The sequence below is a fragment of the Macrobrachium nipponense genome, chromosome 31 (assembly GCF_015104395.2).
Source record: "Macrobrachium nipponense isolate FS-2020 chromosome 31, ASM1510439v2, whole genome shotgun sequence".
Taxonomy (NCBI): Eukaryota; Metazoa; Arthropoda; class Malacostraca; order Decapoda; family Palaemonidae; genus Macrobrachium; species Macrobrachium nipponense.
In genome coordinates this window covers 12158559-12176522 of record NC_061093.1, presented here as the reverse complement: position 1 = coordinate 12176522, position 17964 = coordinate 12158559, and the positions used below count along the sequence as shown (strand labels likewise).

At 45.2% G+C, this 17964-nt stretch overlaps 1 protein-coding gene across 6 annotated transcripts in view; it reads right to left on the bottom strand.

Moving 5' to 3' along the window:
* Positions 1 to 17964, bottom strand: part of LOC135206636 (uncharacterized) — a 247316-nt gene that overhangs the window by 72471 nt on the left and 156881 nt on the right. For all 6 annotated transcript variants that reach the window (XM_064237981.1, XM_064237979.1, XM_064237984.1 and 3 more), the window contains exons 2-3: positions 9861 to 9977; positions 10 to 1151 (exon numbers count right to left, since the gene is read on the bottom strand). In XM_064237981.1, coding sequence (XP_064094051.1) covers positions 10 to 1123 — 1114 coding nt within the window. In that variant the 5' untranslated portion in view covers positions 1124 to 1151; positions 9861 to 9977. The remainder of the gene's footprint in view (positions 1 to 9; positions 1152 to 9860; positions 9978 to 17964) is intronic.

Sequence of the window (17964 nt, the reverse complement as noted above, 5' to 3'; positions counted from 1 at the left end):
ATAACTTACCTGCTATGTCTCCAGCGGTGTAGTTGTATTCAATAACCTCTTGATCATTCCCAGTCTTATGTTGGGGATGAGTAACTACAGCCTGAAGCGCCTGCCTCACAAGATCTCGCTGAGGTCCAGATGACTGTTGTTGACCTTCAACATGTTGCTGATGCTGAGGACTAACAGACTGCTGTACTGTACCAGGCTGTGATCCAACAGATTGCTGAGTTCCAATTGTTAACTGAGTTCCATCACTATCATGGTTAACAGGGACACTCATATTGTCTATATTATCAACTTTTTCTTTTTTAGGCTCTAGTGAAAGAGCAGAACCGTGTTCGTCTCCAACAGCCGATGCTGAAGTGCAATCGGTTAACACTATATGCCCTTGAGGAATTGTGGTTGCCATAAGAGGATGTCCATGACTTGGCAGTGTCACAGTACCTGCTAATGAAGCAGCAGGCATAGTTGTTAAATTTGTGGCAGAGATCTGTGTTGGTAATGAGGTTTGGGCATGTACTAGTGTAGCTGTTTGAGTTGTAGGCTGATGACAAGACACAGCCTCCCCAACTGTTGACACTAATATACATGATTGCCCTTGAACACTGATGACAGGATCTTGAACACGGTAATATGGAGAGCCTCTGTCAGACTGGTGGGCAGGTATAACTGTCCCTACATGACTGGTATTCATGGCCTGGCTCACAACTGTGTGAATGTGAGGCAATGGCTTGTGATGTGTTGAGGTATGTGGAGTTAACTCAAGTGGAACAGCCTTTTCACTACCTCCAGCTGCATGAGCAGACAGGTCTTGTGGGCCGCTCTTAGAGAGGTTACTTGGAAGATTGCCATGACTGTGGCGAGGTAAAAGCAAGTGACCATCACTATCTATTCCCTTTACAACTGAATGATGAGGCACATGTATTCCTACGCGGTAAGTTGGGATATGAGGACTGAGCCCTTTGTTAGCGATGTGTGAAGGAGCAACATCATGGGGTCCACAGGAGGAACCTGACAATACAACAGAAGTTAAGTTTGTTGGTGCAGAGGTAGCTGCCAGTGATGATTTGTGTGCTGCAATATGTGGAGAAATATTGTGCGTTTCTTTACTCGTTTCTGCCCCTGCATACATCTTCAAAATGAGGTCAGAGGCATCTCTTCTGTAAATATAAAAACACTATTATCAAAAACTAGCCAAAGCTAACTGAATTTCATTTATCTAACAAAATAATTCAATAAAAATCTGAGGACTCAATACTGAAAATGTAATATGTACTTGAAAATACTTGTTTCATTGTGGATAGATTAAAGTAAAAAAAAATGCTATGCAAAACAAATCTCACTTTTTCTACCAGCAATTCCTGTTAAGAGTGAGCAATATCAAAAAATAAAAATTACAATCTCTGAAAATTTGTTTCACAGATATAAACAGCTAACAGCCTTGAAATGCTTTCTTGTAGGGAAGTATAGCTAACAATGAGAACTTGCACAGCACATTTTACACAGTGCTTGAGATTCTTCGCTGCATCTTTTGGCAACCATTTTCTCCTGTCTCTTTCTACTTACCAAACTAACTCATTCAACTTTGCCTTACTCAAATTTGTAACTGTTATTTCACTATTTCTTTGACAGCTTTGCAAAGTGACTCTGTGATCTGGATAGACTACTTCACAATTGTAATGCATTTACAAAGGAAGTTTTATGCAAGCAGTACTATCTGATAACATTCAAGTTCAATGTATACTGTGAAGGGCATACAAGAAGTATTGTAAATGTATGTTGTTCATCAAACTGGTTAGTGACATCTGAGGGGGTCAAATGCCATGAATTTTCACAGTATTTTTTCAGGACAACTACAAAAAAAAATCCAGTTTATACTGTGAAGGGCCAACAAGAAGTACTGTAACTGTACAAGTACTGTAAATATATGGTGTGAATCAACCTGGTTAGTGACACCTGAGGGGGTCAAATGCCATGAATTTTCAGTATTTTTTCAGGACAACCACAAAAATGATATTGTTAAACTACAATAAAGTTTTGTACATACTTACCTGGCAGATATATACTTAGCTATAGTCTCCGACGTTCCCGACAGAATTTCAAATCTCGCGGCACACGCGACAGGAGGTCAGGTGGTCTACCTTACCCGCCGCTGGGTGGCGGGTGTATGAACCAATCCCCCTTGCTTGTCAGATTTTCTCTTCCACCTGTCTCCTGAGGGGAGGCTGGGTGGGCCATTAATCGTATATATCTGCCAGGTAAGTATGTACAAAACTTTATTGTAGTTTAACAATATCATTTTTGTACATGAACTTTCCTGTCAGATATATACTTAGCTGATTGGCACCCTTGGTGGAGGGTAAGAGACAGCTAAATAATACAGGAAAGAAGGGAAACAACTAATGTTGTAGGATATAAAAACATTGGTTCTCACCTTTTCAGGCCGAAGACTTCATTGATACTGTCTCTGAGTCTGCATTGCCTGGAGAGCTACAGCTAGGACGTGACCTGTTGCTGAAAGACCCTCGGATTTACCACTGGGATATGCGATCCCCTTGTGTGGTAGAATCCAAGTCGGATCCTGTTAAAGGGAACTTGTCCGCTTACTTAACAGATCCTTACCCCTACCTCTGCAAGGAGCCAAAACTCATCAGACCACCTAACCAAACTACAAAGGGTTATTACTACGACAAAAAGAGGTGCCTCCCTGCAACCTCTTTAGTGATTTTTACATCACGTAGGTAGTGGTTTGCGAACACCGATTGGCATCTCCAGAAGGTCGCCTCCATCAGGTTTCGCACAGACATATTCTTCTTATAAGCAAGCGAAGTTGCAATGGCTCTCACTTTGTGGGCTTTCACCTTAAGAAGCTTAAAATGATCTTCCTTGCAGGCAACATGGGCTTCTTTAATAAGGCTTCTCAAGAAGAAGGACAGAGCATTTTTCGACATGGGTCGAGTGGGGTCCTTCACGGAGCACCAAAGTACTTCTTGATTGGCCTTTAGTTGCTCTTTCCTCTTAAGGTAATATTTTACAATCCTCATAGGGCAAAGAGTTCTCTCAGGCTCTTCCCCTACAAGAAAAAATAGTCCACGAATTTCGAAGCTCCTGGGCCATGGACGTGATGGGTTTTCGTTCTTCGCTAGAAATCCCGGAAGGAACGAACAAACCATAGATTCTTCCTTAAACCCAACATTGCCCTCAATTGCTTGAAGCTCACTCACCCTCTTAGCGGTTGCTAGAGCCATAAGGAAGAAAGCTTTCTTCGTCAGATCCTTGAACGAGGCTGAACTAGGTGGTTCAAATCTAGACGATCCCAGGAATTGGAGAACCACGTCTAGATTCCAGTTCGGTGTAATATGAGATTGTTTTTTAACAGTTTCAAAGGACCTAATAAGGTCATGCAGGTCCTTATTCTCGGAGATATTCATGCCTCTATGCTGAAAGACCGCAGCCAACATACTGCAGTATCCTTTAATGGTAGATACAACAAGATCACAATCTTCTTTGAGAAAAAGCAGGAAATCCGCAATCTGGGTCACAGAGGTACTGGAAGAGGAAATGTTCTTTCTCTTGCACCACCGTCTGAAGACATCCCACTTTGACTAGTATACACGTAAGGTGGAAGGCCTCCTCGCTCTTGCGATTGCTTTAGCAGCTGTTGTTGAAAAGCCTTTCGCTCTGACCAGACTTTGGACAGTCTGAAGCCAGTCAGACTGAGAGCGAGGAGATTTTTGTGGTACCTGTCGAAGTGGGGCTGTCTGAGTAGATCGCTCCTTAGAGGGAGCGATCTTGGAAGGTCCACTAACCATTCCAGTACCTCTGTGAACCATTCTTGGGCTGGCCAAAAGGGAGCGATTAGGATCTCAGAGCCAACCACACGGCCATCAGCTCCTTTCTGTTGATGTGCCAGGATACCTGGTCCCCCACCCAGGTACCTAACACCTCGCTGGTTCCCAGAGTCGCCCCCCAACCCGTGTCCGACACTAGGTTGGGGCTCTGGGATCGAAGAGACAATCCCTTCGCAAAGATGTTGGGATCTGCCCACCATGTGAGTTTCTCCTTGACTTCTTGAGATATTGACAGGGAGAACATCAAATCCTGAGAACGACGACTCCAATTCCAATGAAGAAAGAATTGGAGCGGTCTCAGGTGCAACCTTCCTAGGGAAATGAATTGCTCCAGCGAGGAGAGCGTCCCCAGCGGACTCATCCACTCCCTCGCTGTGCATACTTCTTTCCCTAAGAAGGTTGTTACTCTCTCGAATCCTTGGGCTATCCTTTCTTGAGAGGGAAAAGCCCGAAAACTCTGAGAGTTCATCCGTATCCCGAGATACACACACTCTTGCTCGGGAATAAAACAAGACTTCTTGAAATTGACCAGAAGTCCCAACGCATTCGTCAATTCTAGTGTTACTGGCAAGTCCTTCAAACAACAATCTTCTGAATTGGCCCTTATCAGCCAATCGTCGAGGTACATGGATATCCTTACCCCCTTCAAATGAAGCCATTGAGCTACATTCCTCAAGATCCCCATGAACACTTGAGGGGCTGTCGAGAGGCCGAAACAGAGCCCTGAACTGGAAAATTCTTCCCCCCATCATGAATCTGAGAAACTTCCTCGAGGAAGGATGGATCAGTACGTGGAAGTAAGCGTCCTGTAAGTCCAAGGACACCATCCAGTCCCCTGGACGAAGCGCTGCCAGCACCGAAGAAGGAGTTTCCATCGTGAACTTCTTCTTTTCTACGAAGAAGTTCAGGGCGCTTACATCCAACACCGGTCTCCATCCCCCTGAAGATTTTGGAACTAGGAAAAGGCGGTTGTAGAAGCCTGCAGAACAATGGTCTGTCACTAGTTCGATAGCCTCCTTCTCCAGCATCTGTTCTACTGCTAGATGGAGAGCTTGATTCATGACGGGGTCTCTGTACCTGGCCGTCAACTCCCTTGGGGTGATCGTCAAGGGAGGTCTTGAGGTGAAGTCTTGAGGTGAAAGGGATGAGGTAACCCCTCCTCAAAATTGAAAGGGTCCAAGGATCCGCCCCTTTCTGGGCCCAGACTTCTGCAAATCCTAAGAGCCTGGCACCCACCGTTGTCTGAAGGACTTTAAGTTACTTGGAGGTCTTGACTGACTTGGCGAAAGTCTTTCCTCTTCTGTTGGGTCTACGACCCCTAAACGAAGAGGTTCTGGAGGAAGAAGCCCCTCGAAAGGGTTCCCGAGTACTAGACTTCTCCTTCTTAGTCTTGGCAGGGAAGGAAGGACAAGGCTTCCTTGCCGACTGGGCCAGAAGGTCCTGGGTGGCCTTAGCCGAAAGCGATCTTGAGATGTCTTGGATTACATGCTTAGGAAATAATTGAGCGGAAAGAGGAGCAAACAGCAAAGAAGACCTCTGAGCGTGGGAGACGGACTTTGTCAAGAAGGAGCAATATACAGATCTCTTCTTCACGATTCCTGCCCCGTACAGGGAGGCGATTTCACTCGCTCCGTCTCTAACGGACTTGTCCATGCACGATAACACGCAAAGGAGATCCTCTGGAGAAAAAGACTCTGGCACCTGTATCTTCTTAGCCAGGACTCCCAGCGACCAATCAAGGAAGTTGAAGACCTCCAGCACTCTGAACATACCTTTCAGAATGTGGTCGATCTCGTTCATTGCCCAAGTTGTTTTAGCAGAGTTAAGTGCAGCTCTCCTTGTGGCATCTACTAACGCCAAAAAGTCCGCATCGGCCGAGGACGGTAGACCCAGTCCCAAGGACTCTCCTGTTTCATACCAGAAACCAGCGCGCCCTGATAGCTTCGAAGGTGGGAAAGCGAACATAGTTTTTCCTGCTTCCTCTTTGGAAGTCATCCAGGAACCAAAACTCCTAAGAGCCTTTTTCATCGAAAGGGTCGGCTTCATCCTCACGCAAGACGAACCCTTCGTTGTCTTCGCCGTAGAAAACAACGAGTGAGGAGGAGGAGGAGCAGTAGGACTAAGGGAATCCCCAAACTCTTGCAGTAGAAGCTCTGTGAGCTTCTTGTAAGAAGACACAGCTGCGGAAGTGTTCGTTTCCTCATCCGAACCATCTAGGATTCCTTGTCGAGGAGAGCGCGAAGGATCCTTAGGCGACAAAGAGGTCCTAGCAGGAGCAGAGCGAGAGGTTGGAGAGTGCCTTCTCGCAGGAGAGTTCAAATCAGCAGGTGAACGACGAGACAAAAAGGAAGAGCGCCCGCCCGATCTGGATTGTCTGCAATGAGACTCCCTCTTCGAGGTTGACGAAATCTCGACTGAAGGAGAGGCAGGGCTTCTACCCCGAGAAGGTCTGGATACATCAACAGGGCGCTTACGAGGAGGAGAGCGCCTACTAGTATCTGTGCGCCTATCCTGAGGAGTGCCTATCAGGAGCAGGGCGCTTGCGAGTCTCTTGGTGCTTGTCAAGTTGAGCACGATCAAGAGAAGGTCGACTGGAAGGTGAAAAGCGCCTACTAGGAGAAGGCCGCTTGAGAGACTTTTGACGTCTGACAAGCGGATAGCAGTCAGGAGAAGGGCGCCTCAAAGCTAACGAGCGCCTATCGGGAGAAGGGCGCTTGCGAGGCTCTTGGTGCCTACCAAGAGGCGAACGGTCAGGAGTAGGGCGTCTAGAAGAAGGAGAGCGCCTACACGGAGAAGGGCGCTTGAAAGGCTCTTGGTGTCTGCCACGAGGAGAACAGTCAGGAGTAGGGCGCCTCGAAAACGACGAACGCCTACCAGGAGCTCGACGTACACTAGGCTCTTGGCGCCTATCTTGCGGGGAGCGGCTACCAGAAGGACGCCTACCAGGCGCATGGCTCCTACCAGACTCTTGACGTCTGAAGGGAGAGGAGCTACGAACAGGAGAAAAACGTCTACTCGACGCCAGATCCGAAACTCGAGGAGAGCAACATCCGGAAGACAAGCGCCTACTTGTAGAAGGGCGCCTTCTAGATTCTCGAAGTTGCTGAGGAGAAGTCCCATGAGAGGGAGTCGAAGTACCTATCTCCTCTCGGCCGTACCCTCGAAACAGCGTGATGAGCAGGCAAAGAACGCTTACCAGAAGCGGGGATCCAATACAGAGAAAAATCTTCTTTCTCCACAGAGCGTCTGATCGATGTCTGGCGCCTTGAAGCTGCTGAGAGAGAGCCAGGAGAGCGGGGCCGCTCGCGTGAGCTCCTACCTTCATTCGAATACTCCCCATATGAAGGAGATTGCCTACGAAGCGGAGAACGATCCTCTGAAGAACGGTGCCTAGATCTCTTGATCGGAAGAGAAACGTCCTTCTTCCTCCGCGACCTTAAGGCGAGAGAGTCCGCCAAAGCCGAAATCTGAGCCAGTAGTCCCGCAAGGACTCTAGTAGGAGAATCCATCTGGTCTTCCTCAGAAGCAGGCGCAGATCGAGGGGCGTGAGAAGACGAGCGATCACAAGATCTCTTGGGCTTCTTTACTTCCAAAGAAGTTTCTTCTGGGAAAACTTCTGGGCTGGAAGCCAAAGGACTGCAGGATGCCTTCCAAGCCCTCTTCAATGGGCGCGACGCATCCAGGGAGTTCCAACCTCTCTTCGGAGAGGGCGACGACGAAGAGGAGAAGAATAGACGCACGATCTCCATCTTGTAGCGATCCGAGGCAGCCTGGGAGCGTACTTCAGGATCTGCCGAGGGGACGCCTGACCGGTGGGGGCTCTCCCTAGCCCTCCTGCGGCTTTCGACTTTCCTACTCCACTGGAACTGGGAGTCTGGAAGAGGTCTAGGCCTAGAGGCACTAAGGAGCCGGTCAGACGCACCCTCCACAACACTGGGGACACTGCACTGATCACTAACACTCTCCTTACCTTGTTCTAACTGACGAATCTTCTGATCCATCGAAAGAATCGTGGCTCTTAAAGCCGCCGCCTCCGAAGACGAATCTTCGGCTTCGGTGCGGGGAGCAGGGGCTGCAACTTGGGAAGAAGGTTCTACTTCTACATTAACGTTAGGTTCTACATCCAACTCACTCATTCTAGACCTACTAGAACTTCTAGAGGAAGCCTTCCGTACTCTATCACGTTCCAACTTCTTAATATAAGAAGAGAGAGCCTTATATTCATCTTCATTCAGTCCCTCACATTCCTTACAAGGGTTACTAAAAGAACATTCATTCCCCCTGCATTTCATGCATACAGTGTGAGGGTCAACCGTAGCTTTTGGCAACCTCACCCTTACACCCTTCAATCACACAAACCCTAAACAAAACAGAAGTTTTAGCTACTGAATCCAGATCAGACATGTTAAAGAAAAGTCCAGTGCAAAGTCAAAAACGGTCCACAAATAGTGTATGCCAAGCCAAACAGAGCGAATACGTCACCAAAAGGAAGTCCAAATCAACTCCAGGCAAGCGAGAAGTGAAAAATCTATCCAAAGGAACCGACAACAGTTGTTATCGTTCCGAGCGACAGAGAAAATCTGACAAGCAAGGGGGATTGGTTCATACACCCGCCACCCAGCGGCGGGTAAGGTAGACCACCTGACTTACCTGTCGAATGTGCCGCGAGATTTGAAATTCTGTCGGGAACATCGGAGACTATAGCCAAGTATATATCTGACAGGAAAGTTCATGTACAAAAATTCAAAACACAATATAATACATATTGTACATCTAAACTTTCTAATGATGAAACTTTATTTCATAGTTTATTAATAATACAGTGGTCCCCGCGAGGGATGCGTACCAGACCCCCCCGCAAATAGTTAGAATCAGCGAAGGTTTGGAACCCCTATAAAAATGCTAAAAACAGCCTATTTTGTTAGTTAAAACTTAAGAAAAACCACTAAGAATTTTCATACTTGGTTTTTTTAATAGTTTTATCTCAAAAAGTGCATTTTATGATGAAATTGATAACAAAAACCAGGAATTGGTGGATATTTCTCATAGAAAAATACCGCGAATGCGCGAATTTTCCGCGAATAATGCAGGGAAACGTTCCCGAGAGAAATCCGCGAATGTGTGAGTCCGCGAATCCGGAGAACGCGAATACGGGGGGTCCACTGTAATAACAAATCTGGCACTTCTTCTACTAGGCCCTTTTTTGGTCTTGTCTCTCCATGCATCTTACTCAATTACTTGTGAGCCAAAATCAAAATCAAATAACCAGTAATGTATAAATGATAAAACTGTTTTCACTCCACTTATAAGAAAAAATATACATATCAGTTCCAGGCTACAGTGACAACGTATGCCATAGATGAAGCAACCAACATAAAATCTCAACCAACAATAAAATAAAAAGTTTTTGAAGTCCTAAAAATATTGTGATAATTCATGGCATTTGACCCCCTCAGACGTCACTAACCAGTTTGATTCACAACATAAATTTACAAGACTTAAACAGTTACAGCACTTCTTGTATGCCCTTCACAGTATACACTGGACTTGAATGTTATCAGATAATAATGCTTGCATAAACCTTCTTTTGTAAATGCATTACAATTGTGAAGTAGTCTATCCAGATCACTGAGTCACTTTCCAAAGTTGTCAAGGAAATAGTGAAATCATAGTTCAAAATTGGAATAAGGTAAAGTTAACAAGATGTTCAGTGAAGATCAATATCCTTTAACTGAATATGAATAACAATGCTAGGCTGCCAAATTTTGTTAGCAACAGTACAATGAGCCCTGCTACCTGTTTATACCAAGAGGAGAGTACAGAACTAAGTCCAGGAAAGACGGGATCAAAATTTAACTGCGAACGTTGCCTGCTATCAAGAATGGCTAAAAAAGGTGCAGTATTTGTAAAGCAAAGGTCTGCTTTTCTCACAGATGCACAGTAGTTCTTAAAGTGCTCCATTATTAAACTAAGTCATCAGAGAACAGACAATACTGTAGTGCTCCCAAGAAAACTTACCAAAGTAGTGTCCATCCCAATGAAATGAGCAGCCTTTCCTACCAAAATGCTACCAGAAACATGAAGAACTGAAGTGTCAGTTTAGTCCACCTTTGAAAAACACTTCAACATCTAAACCTGGAATATCAAAATAGTCATATCATATCACTTTCAAACAGTATTTTGGTATACTATCATATGCATCGAAGAAGTTTAATGAAGTTTCATAAATTCACAAATTAAACCTTTCATGTATGTAACATCATAAAATCGATAAATAATCAATTCTTGAATCATAAAGCAACTTAATCACCCATGCTATTAAATGAAACAAAAACAAGAGATGCATATACTTCAAGACTACAAAGGTGTCTGACTATTAAATCTGATTGCAAAGGTCATTCTTATAACTTACAAGAATTCAAGTTCTTAAACACAGAAAGATTATTACAGCACACAAGGGTGATTAACAAACAATTACACCAAAAAAATTTGGGCATCATTTTCACAGTAATGTAGTTAACACTAGAAACCGGGTGGTCACTTTGACCACAATTTCTCAGTCAAATGTAATTTATGTCATTTTTCTCAAACAAGCACGATTCTCCATGACATTTCCTAATTCACCACAATGTACATTGAGCTAAAAGGAAACTGATATTAGCTCATTGCTTTACGAGACATGGCCCTTGATACCTTCAATGACAGAACGGTCACTGTAACTGCTATTAATATGGGAAGTTATGTTACTTCTTTTGACATGGCAAGATAGTGTATACAAATCTGTGACTCATTATCAAGTATATGATAATTAGCCTGTTATTCACTGCTGAGGTTAAGGGGCATGGCGATTGGCGATTTTCAATGAATTTTCAAATTTTAGTTATTGATGAATTTAGACTAGTCAATGTCTAAATAAACATGCCCTGAAGTATTATTGCAAAAAACTATTTTTGGAGGTTCTTTTTTTTTTTTTTTTTTTTTTCATATCTGTTCACTACATTTCCACCTGTGAGCGTCTTTGAGCAACAAATTGTTGCACATTGCATGACAAGTCAATGCCCAACAGATAAAGAGAAATACTTACATTTGTATCTGATTAAAACTAACCATTTTCTACGATATAGCTGATCATGCAATGAAGAAAATATGAGGTCTGGCAAACTAATAAAGCTCAATATGCTCGGATTTATTCAAATTCTTTGCAAAAATTAATAGTGTGACATATACTTTTTGGATTTTTGTATAATACGTACGTAATAAAATTAATTTATATATAACACGCACGCATGCACACACACACATGCATATACGTATACAGTGGTACCTCGACATACGAAAGGCTCAACTTACGAAAAACTCGAGATACGAAAGCCAATATGAAAAATTTCACGGCTCTACATACAAAAAGTTTTCAAGATACGAAAGGTTTCTGAAAGTCCGAGATTCGCCCGGATAACAATTTTGAAAATCGCGCCGCCATCTTAGTACTAGTAGACTCGCCAACATCCTCCTGCTCTCCCATTGGTTTCTGATGCTAGTCGCGGCCATGAAATCCTTCTCTCCTATTGGCCAGCGTCCCTCCCATCATGCATCTTACTATGTACACGTGGTGGCATGGCTGGCTCGGCCTCTCGTACCAGCAGTTGTTATGGTATGCACGCGGTATTTTTGTTTTCGGGATCGTCAATGTAAAAACGTACTAATATTTAAAAAAAAAAAAAAAGTGACCAAGATCTCTCACATGGGGGGGATAAGTTGATCATGGTCTCTCTCATTGGATAACTAGAAAAAAACTTTGCAAGGTTGGTAAGAATCCCCCCCCCTTCTACTCCCTGCTGAACAGAGAGTGTAGACCAATCATTTACAACATGCATACCAGTATGTATACGTATAATCAAGGCACTTCAGTTTATGTTGAAGGTCAGCAGCCGAACATTCAGTACCCAAATCAGTTGCAGAGAGCATTTGGTTGAACAGGGTTTTGATGGACACCAGGGCCAACAGAGTCATGGAGTGCAAAAAAAAGAACCAAGGGATAAAAAACAGAAAGTTGAAATTCTGTATAAAAAAAAAAAACCTATGTACAGTAAAAAAAAAAATGATATTGTTATTATACAATAAAGTTTCATACATACTTACCTGGCAGATATATACATAGCTAAGACTCCGTCGTCCCCGACAGAAATTCAAATTTCGCGCCACTCGCTACAGGTAGGTCAGGTGATCTACCTGCCTGCCCTGGGCGGCAGGACTAGGAACCATCCCCGTTTTCTATCATATTTTCTCTCTTCCACCTGTCTCCTGCGGGGAGGCTGGGTGGGCCTTTAATTGTATATATCTGCCAGGTAAGTATGTATGAAACTTTATTGTATAATAACAATATCATTTTCATACAATCAACTTACCTGTCAGATATATATAGCTGATTGGCACCCTTCGGTGGAGGGTAAGAGACAGCTACATATGGAATAGACAGGTAAACAACATATGTTGTAGGTATAAATAAAACCTTGGTTCCTACCTGATAGGTGGTAGACTTCGTGGGTGTTTGCCCAGTAGTCTGCATCACTCAGAAACTTTAGCGAGATATATGATCTATGGCCAAGAGTTCTTTGTGGGTCTGCCGATGGGGTCTTATCCGCTTACTCGGCAGAGCCTAAAAAGGACTTTGTCAATGGGTGCTGATCCACTTATATGACAATACACCTTATGAAGGAGCACACAACCCAATCCCGACCACTGATCCTAACCATATGTTAGAACTATGGATTGTTCCGAGTTATCCCCAAACTCGTCACAACAACCGTAACTCAAAACCACTACGCACACATACATAATTTTCAAAAAAAAATTATACTCATCTAATTGGATATGACAAGATTCTCTTACTGAACAACATAGACGGCCCCCCGCCCGTGCTAAACCAAGTCCTCATTGTTCGAAGAGACTCCAGACCATATCCAAAAAGAAGAAAAGTATATACATTTAAGGATTGTGTCGGCTCCCGTACCAGAATCGTATCCGCCGATACGAAAGGACCTAGAGAAAAAACACTTCTCATATGTCACACGAACGTCTTTCAAGTAATGAGATTGCAAATACTGAGTTGCATCTCCAAAATGTCGTATCTATGATGTTTTTTAAGCGACTATTCTTATGAAACGAGAGAGACGTCGCTACAGCTCTCACTTCATGAGCTTTTTACTCTCAACAGTTGTAACTGTTCGTCAGGACAGACCTTATGAGCGTCTGTAATGACGTTTTTTTCTTACAAAGATGCCAGCGCATTCTTGGACATCAGTCTTGTGGGGTCTTTTTACCGCGCACAAGACCTTGTCTAGAGCCCTCCCATCTGATGCTTTCTCTGAAGGTAGAACTTCAGAGCTCTAACAGGGCATAGAGACCTCTCTGCTTCTCTGCCTACGAGACTCGACATGCCTTTGACTTCAAATGACTTAGGCCAGGGATTCGTGGGATTCTCGTTTTTTCGCTAAAAACAGGGTCTTAAACGAGCAAATAGCTGAGTCTCCCTTGAATCCTACTTTATCCTGCAGAGCATGTAATTCACTAATCTCTTTGCCGTAGCTAAAGATAATAGGAATAGGCATTTTCTGGTGATGTCTCTAAAACGATGCCAGATGAGGAGGTTGTTCGAATCTTTCCGATGACAGAAACTTGAGGACTACGTCTAGGTTCCAGTTTCGGAGGTACTGGTTCCTTCGACTTTGAAGTCTCAAAAGACCTTATGAGATCGTGGAGATCTTTATTTATCTGCCAGATCCAATCCTCTATTCCAAATGAATACAGCCGAGAGCATACTTCTGTATCCCTTTATTGTGGATACGGCTAGATTGAGTTTTTTTTTTTTTTTTTTTTTTTTTTTTTTTTTTTTTTTTTTTTATTTTTCTCTCAGGAATAGCAGGAAATCAGCAATTTCCGCTATAGAGGTAGTGGAGGAGGACAACTTCTTGGATCTACACCACCTTCTAAATACCTCCCACTTCGATTGGTATACTTTCGTAGTGGAGGTTCTGCGTGCTCTCGCGATCGCGCTTGCCACTCGCGAGAAAAGCCTCTCGCTCTGACAAGTCTTTCGATAGTCGAAAGGCAGTCAGAGCGAGAGCGGGGGAGGTTTTTGATGGTACCTCTTGAAGTGTGGTTGTCTGAGAAGATCCGTCCTTTCTTGGTAGGGATCTTGGAAAGTCTACGATCCACTCTACCACCTCTGTGAACCATCCTGGGCCGGCCAAAAGGGGGCTATTAATGTCATCCTCGTCTCCTTTGACGCCACAAACTTTTTTCATTACTAATCCCAGGATTTTGAATGGGGGAAAAGCATATACGTCTACTCGAGACCAATTTAGCAGGAAGGCGTCTACCATAAGTGCTCTTGGATCTTCCACGACCGAGCAAAAGACTGGCAGCCTTTTGGAAATGAATGTTGCGAAGAGATCCACATGAGGATCCCCACAGTGACCAGAGATCTAGACACACTTCCTCGTGTAGGTCCACTCTGTATGAAGGACCTGGTTCCTCCTGCTGAGTCTGTCCGCCCTCACATTCTTTACTCCCTGTACGAACCTTGTCAGCAGATGGTTCCTGTGAGACGTCCAAAGCAATAGGTCTCTCGTCAGTTCGTAAAGGAACGAGGAGTGAGTCCCTCCCTGTTTCCGAATGTAGGCAAGTGCGGTGGTGTTGTCCCACGTTTACTTTGCACTTTACTTTGCTTGACACCAGAGGTTCTAGGCTCTTCAAAGCCAGATGCACGGCGAAGAGCTCTTTGGCAGTTTATGTGCCAAGTCACCTGTGCTGTTTCCCAGGTGCCTGACACCTCCTTCTGAGCCTAATGTTGCTCCCCAACCTTTCTTCCGACGCGTCGGAGTACAACACTATTTTTTGTCTGGGTTCTGTGTTTTTAGAGAGGATCCCTTTGTTCTCTTCCAGAGGGGGCAACCACCACTCCAGGTGCGATTTTATCTCCACTGGAATGGGAAAAAACGTCCGAAAGTTGTCCGGTTTTCCAGCTCCCACAAGACTTCTTGAGGAAGAATTGAAGCGGACGTAAATGAAGTCTTCCTAGTGGGAAGAACTGTTCGAGCGAGGAAAGGGTCCCTAGAAGGCTCAACCATTCCCTCGCGACGTATGTTCCTTCCCTAAGAAGAGAGAGACTATCCGCAAACCTTTTGCGATTCTCTCTTGCGAAGGAAAACTCGAAAACCCCGAGAATCCATCCGAATCCCCAGATAGACTAGGTCCTGTCTGGGGGTCAGCTGAGACTTCTCGAGGTTCACGAGCAATCCCAACGCTTTGATCAAATCTAGAGTTAACTTTAGGTCCTCCAGCACTGTCTCTGATCTGGCCCTGATGAGCCAGTCGTCCAGATACAGAGAGATATTTACTCCTTGAGGTGAAGAAACCTCGCCACATTCTTCATCAGGCTTGTGAAGACCTGAGGAGCTGTGGACAGGCCGAAACACAAGGCTCTGAACTGAAAGATCCTTCCCCCCGTCATGAAACGGAGGTACTTCTTCGATGAAGGGTGGATCTGGGAGTGAAAGTAGGACGTCCTGGAGATCTAGAGACACCATCCAATCTCCTTGTCGTAATGACGCTAGGACTGAAGCAGAAGTCAACCATGGACGAACTTCTCCTTCTGAACAAATTTGTTCAGAGAGCTGACGTCCAGTACTGGTCTCCAGCCTCCCGAGGCTTTCGCAACCAGAAAAAGGCGATTGTAAAACCCCCCCGGCCCCGGGGAGTTTTGATCCAGTACTAGTTCTATCGCTCTCTTGTCCCACATTTGTTCCACCATCGATCGAAGAGTATCCCTCAGCACAGGATCCTTTGTACTTGGCTGATAGTTCCCTTGGTATTGACGTTAGGGGAGGGAGTGTTCAGGAAAGGGATACGATATCCCTTCCTTATGATAAGCCAATGAAGACGCGTCTGCGTTTATCAGTGTCCAGGCCTCCACAAATCCCCAGGAGCCTGGCACCTACTGGTGCTTGGAGGAGAGAATCTTCATTTTTCCCTTTTTAAAAGGGACGAAAGGCAGACCTACCTCTCTCTCCGGAGCCTTCCTTCTCGCGGGAGGGTCATGGAGGTCGGACCACCTCGAAAGGGCTGAACAGATGTACTAGGTCCTTTCTTGTCAGATGAGCAGAAACAGGTTTCTTCTTCCTTGCTGACTGCGTCAGAAGATCCTGAGTCGCCTTCCTCAGTTTTTTTTTTTTAAAGAATGCGCAATGTCCTTCACTAACTGAGAAGGGAACAAAAAGTCAGATAGAGGCGAATACAGTAGAGCTGCCCTCTGAGCGTGTGAGACTGCCTTGGTTAAGAAGGCGCCATATACAGTCCTTTTCTTTAGAAGACCTGCTCCAAAATAATGAGGAGATTTCAAAAGAACATCCTGTACCGCTTTGTCAATACAAGACAATATGCATAACAGGGCTTCAGGTTCGATTCCTTCCGAATCATGGGCTTTCTTGGGACATCACCCCAAGGGACCAATCTAAAGAAGTTGAAGACTTCCAATACATGAAAGAGTCCCTTGGATGGAGATGGTCCAGTTCAGAAATTCCCCACGTAATTCGTGCCGAATTGAGACCTTGTCGACGTGAAGCGTCAACTAAGGTCGAAAAATCTGCTTCCGATGTAGAAGGGAGAGCAATAACCCCATATTTTCTCCCGTCTGATACCAAATGCCTCTTTTACCAGCTAATCTTGCTGGAGGCATGCAGAAGACTGTTCTCACTAAGTCTTTCTTAGACTTCATCCATGAGTCTAAGGATTGTAAGGCCCTCTTCATCGAAATGGTGGGCTTCATTTTGAGAAAAGACGAAGGCTTTCTTCGTCTTAGCACTCGAAAAGAGAGAGCGCGGAGAAGGAGGAGCGGCAGGAGTCAACTCGTCTCCATACTCCTCAAGAAGCAAGGCAGTCAAAACCTTATAGTTCGACAGTCCTTCTCTTCCCTGATATTCATCATCCGAGTTTTCTTTCCAACTCGGGATCTACATGAGTCTCCGCTCTCCTTTCCGTACGTTCCTCTTCTGGAGGAGACAAACTCCTATAGGAGAGGGGCTAAGGGAATGATAATCTTTCCTCTTTCCCGCTTTAATAGCCTTGGAAGGCGCCACAAGTTCATGGCTTCTCTTGAAAATTAGAAGAAGCTTCCCGCTTGAATGACGCTTCCGTCCGCCAAGCGTCCTGGCTGACGTCTCTCGCTTACTTGTCTGCTGACGTCTTGATGACGCCTCGCGCCTGGAAGACGCTCCGCTCTCCAAAGGCGTCCTACTTGGCGTCACAATATTGGTCGGAGCGTCACGTCTATGATCAGTTTTCAATGATGCTTCATGTCTAAAAGACGTCTTACGTCTCTCTGGCGTTACGAAACTTTCGTAAGCAAACCGTTCTCGTTCTCGAACTCGAAGCTTCTGTAGATGTTTAGCAGCTTCACGTCTGCATGACGCTTCTCGTTTAGCAGGTGAGAGAGGACGAGACTTCTTAATTGGAAGCGCACGTCCTTCTACGAGGCGCTAAAACTCCCAACTAGAGAGGACAGTTGCTCTTGAACTGCCATAATTATTCTCCTTGACGCTTCTCCCACATCCACTGCATGACGCCTTTCGTCATCACTCGGGGGAGAAGAAGGAAAGGGTACTTCTGCGTACTCGTCCGGTGACGCTGACGCCACCTTCGCCTTCTTAATAGAAGAGGGAGCGTCATCTGAGAAGCGCTCTGGGCTCGAATCTATTTCAGGTTCTTTCATATGACGCTTCAGCGGTCTCGACAAGTTCGACTCCTTCCACCCTCGTTTAGGTGAGGGAGAGGGAGAGGACGAAGAAACACTCACGAAGGACGCTTTTCCTATAGCGCCCTTGAGCTGCCTGCCCACGAAGCAGAGCTAGCTGAAGGGACGTCTGACCGTTGGGGATTCCCCCACGACCTCCTTAAGGGCTTTCGACTTCCTTCTCCTCTGGGCATGGGAGCTTGGAAGAGGTCTAGGCCTGGGAGCGTCGCAGGGACGATCAAACGCCCCCCTCCACAAACACTGGGAGAACTCACTTCACTGTAATGCTCACTTTCACTAGCCTTACTTGGAAGTCAGCCATCTTGGACTTCA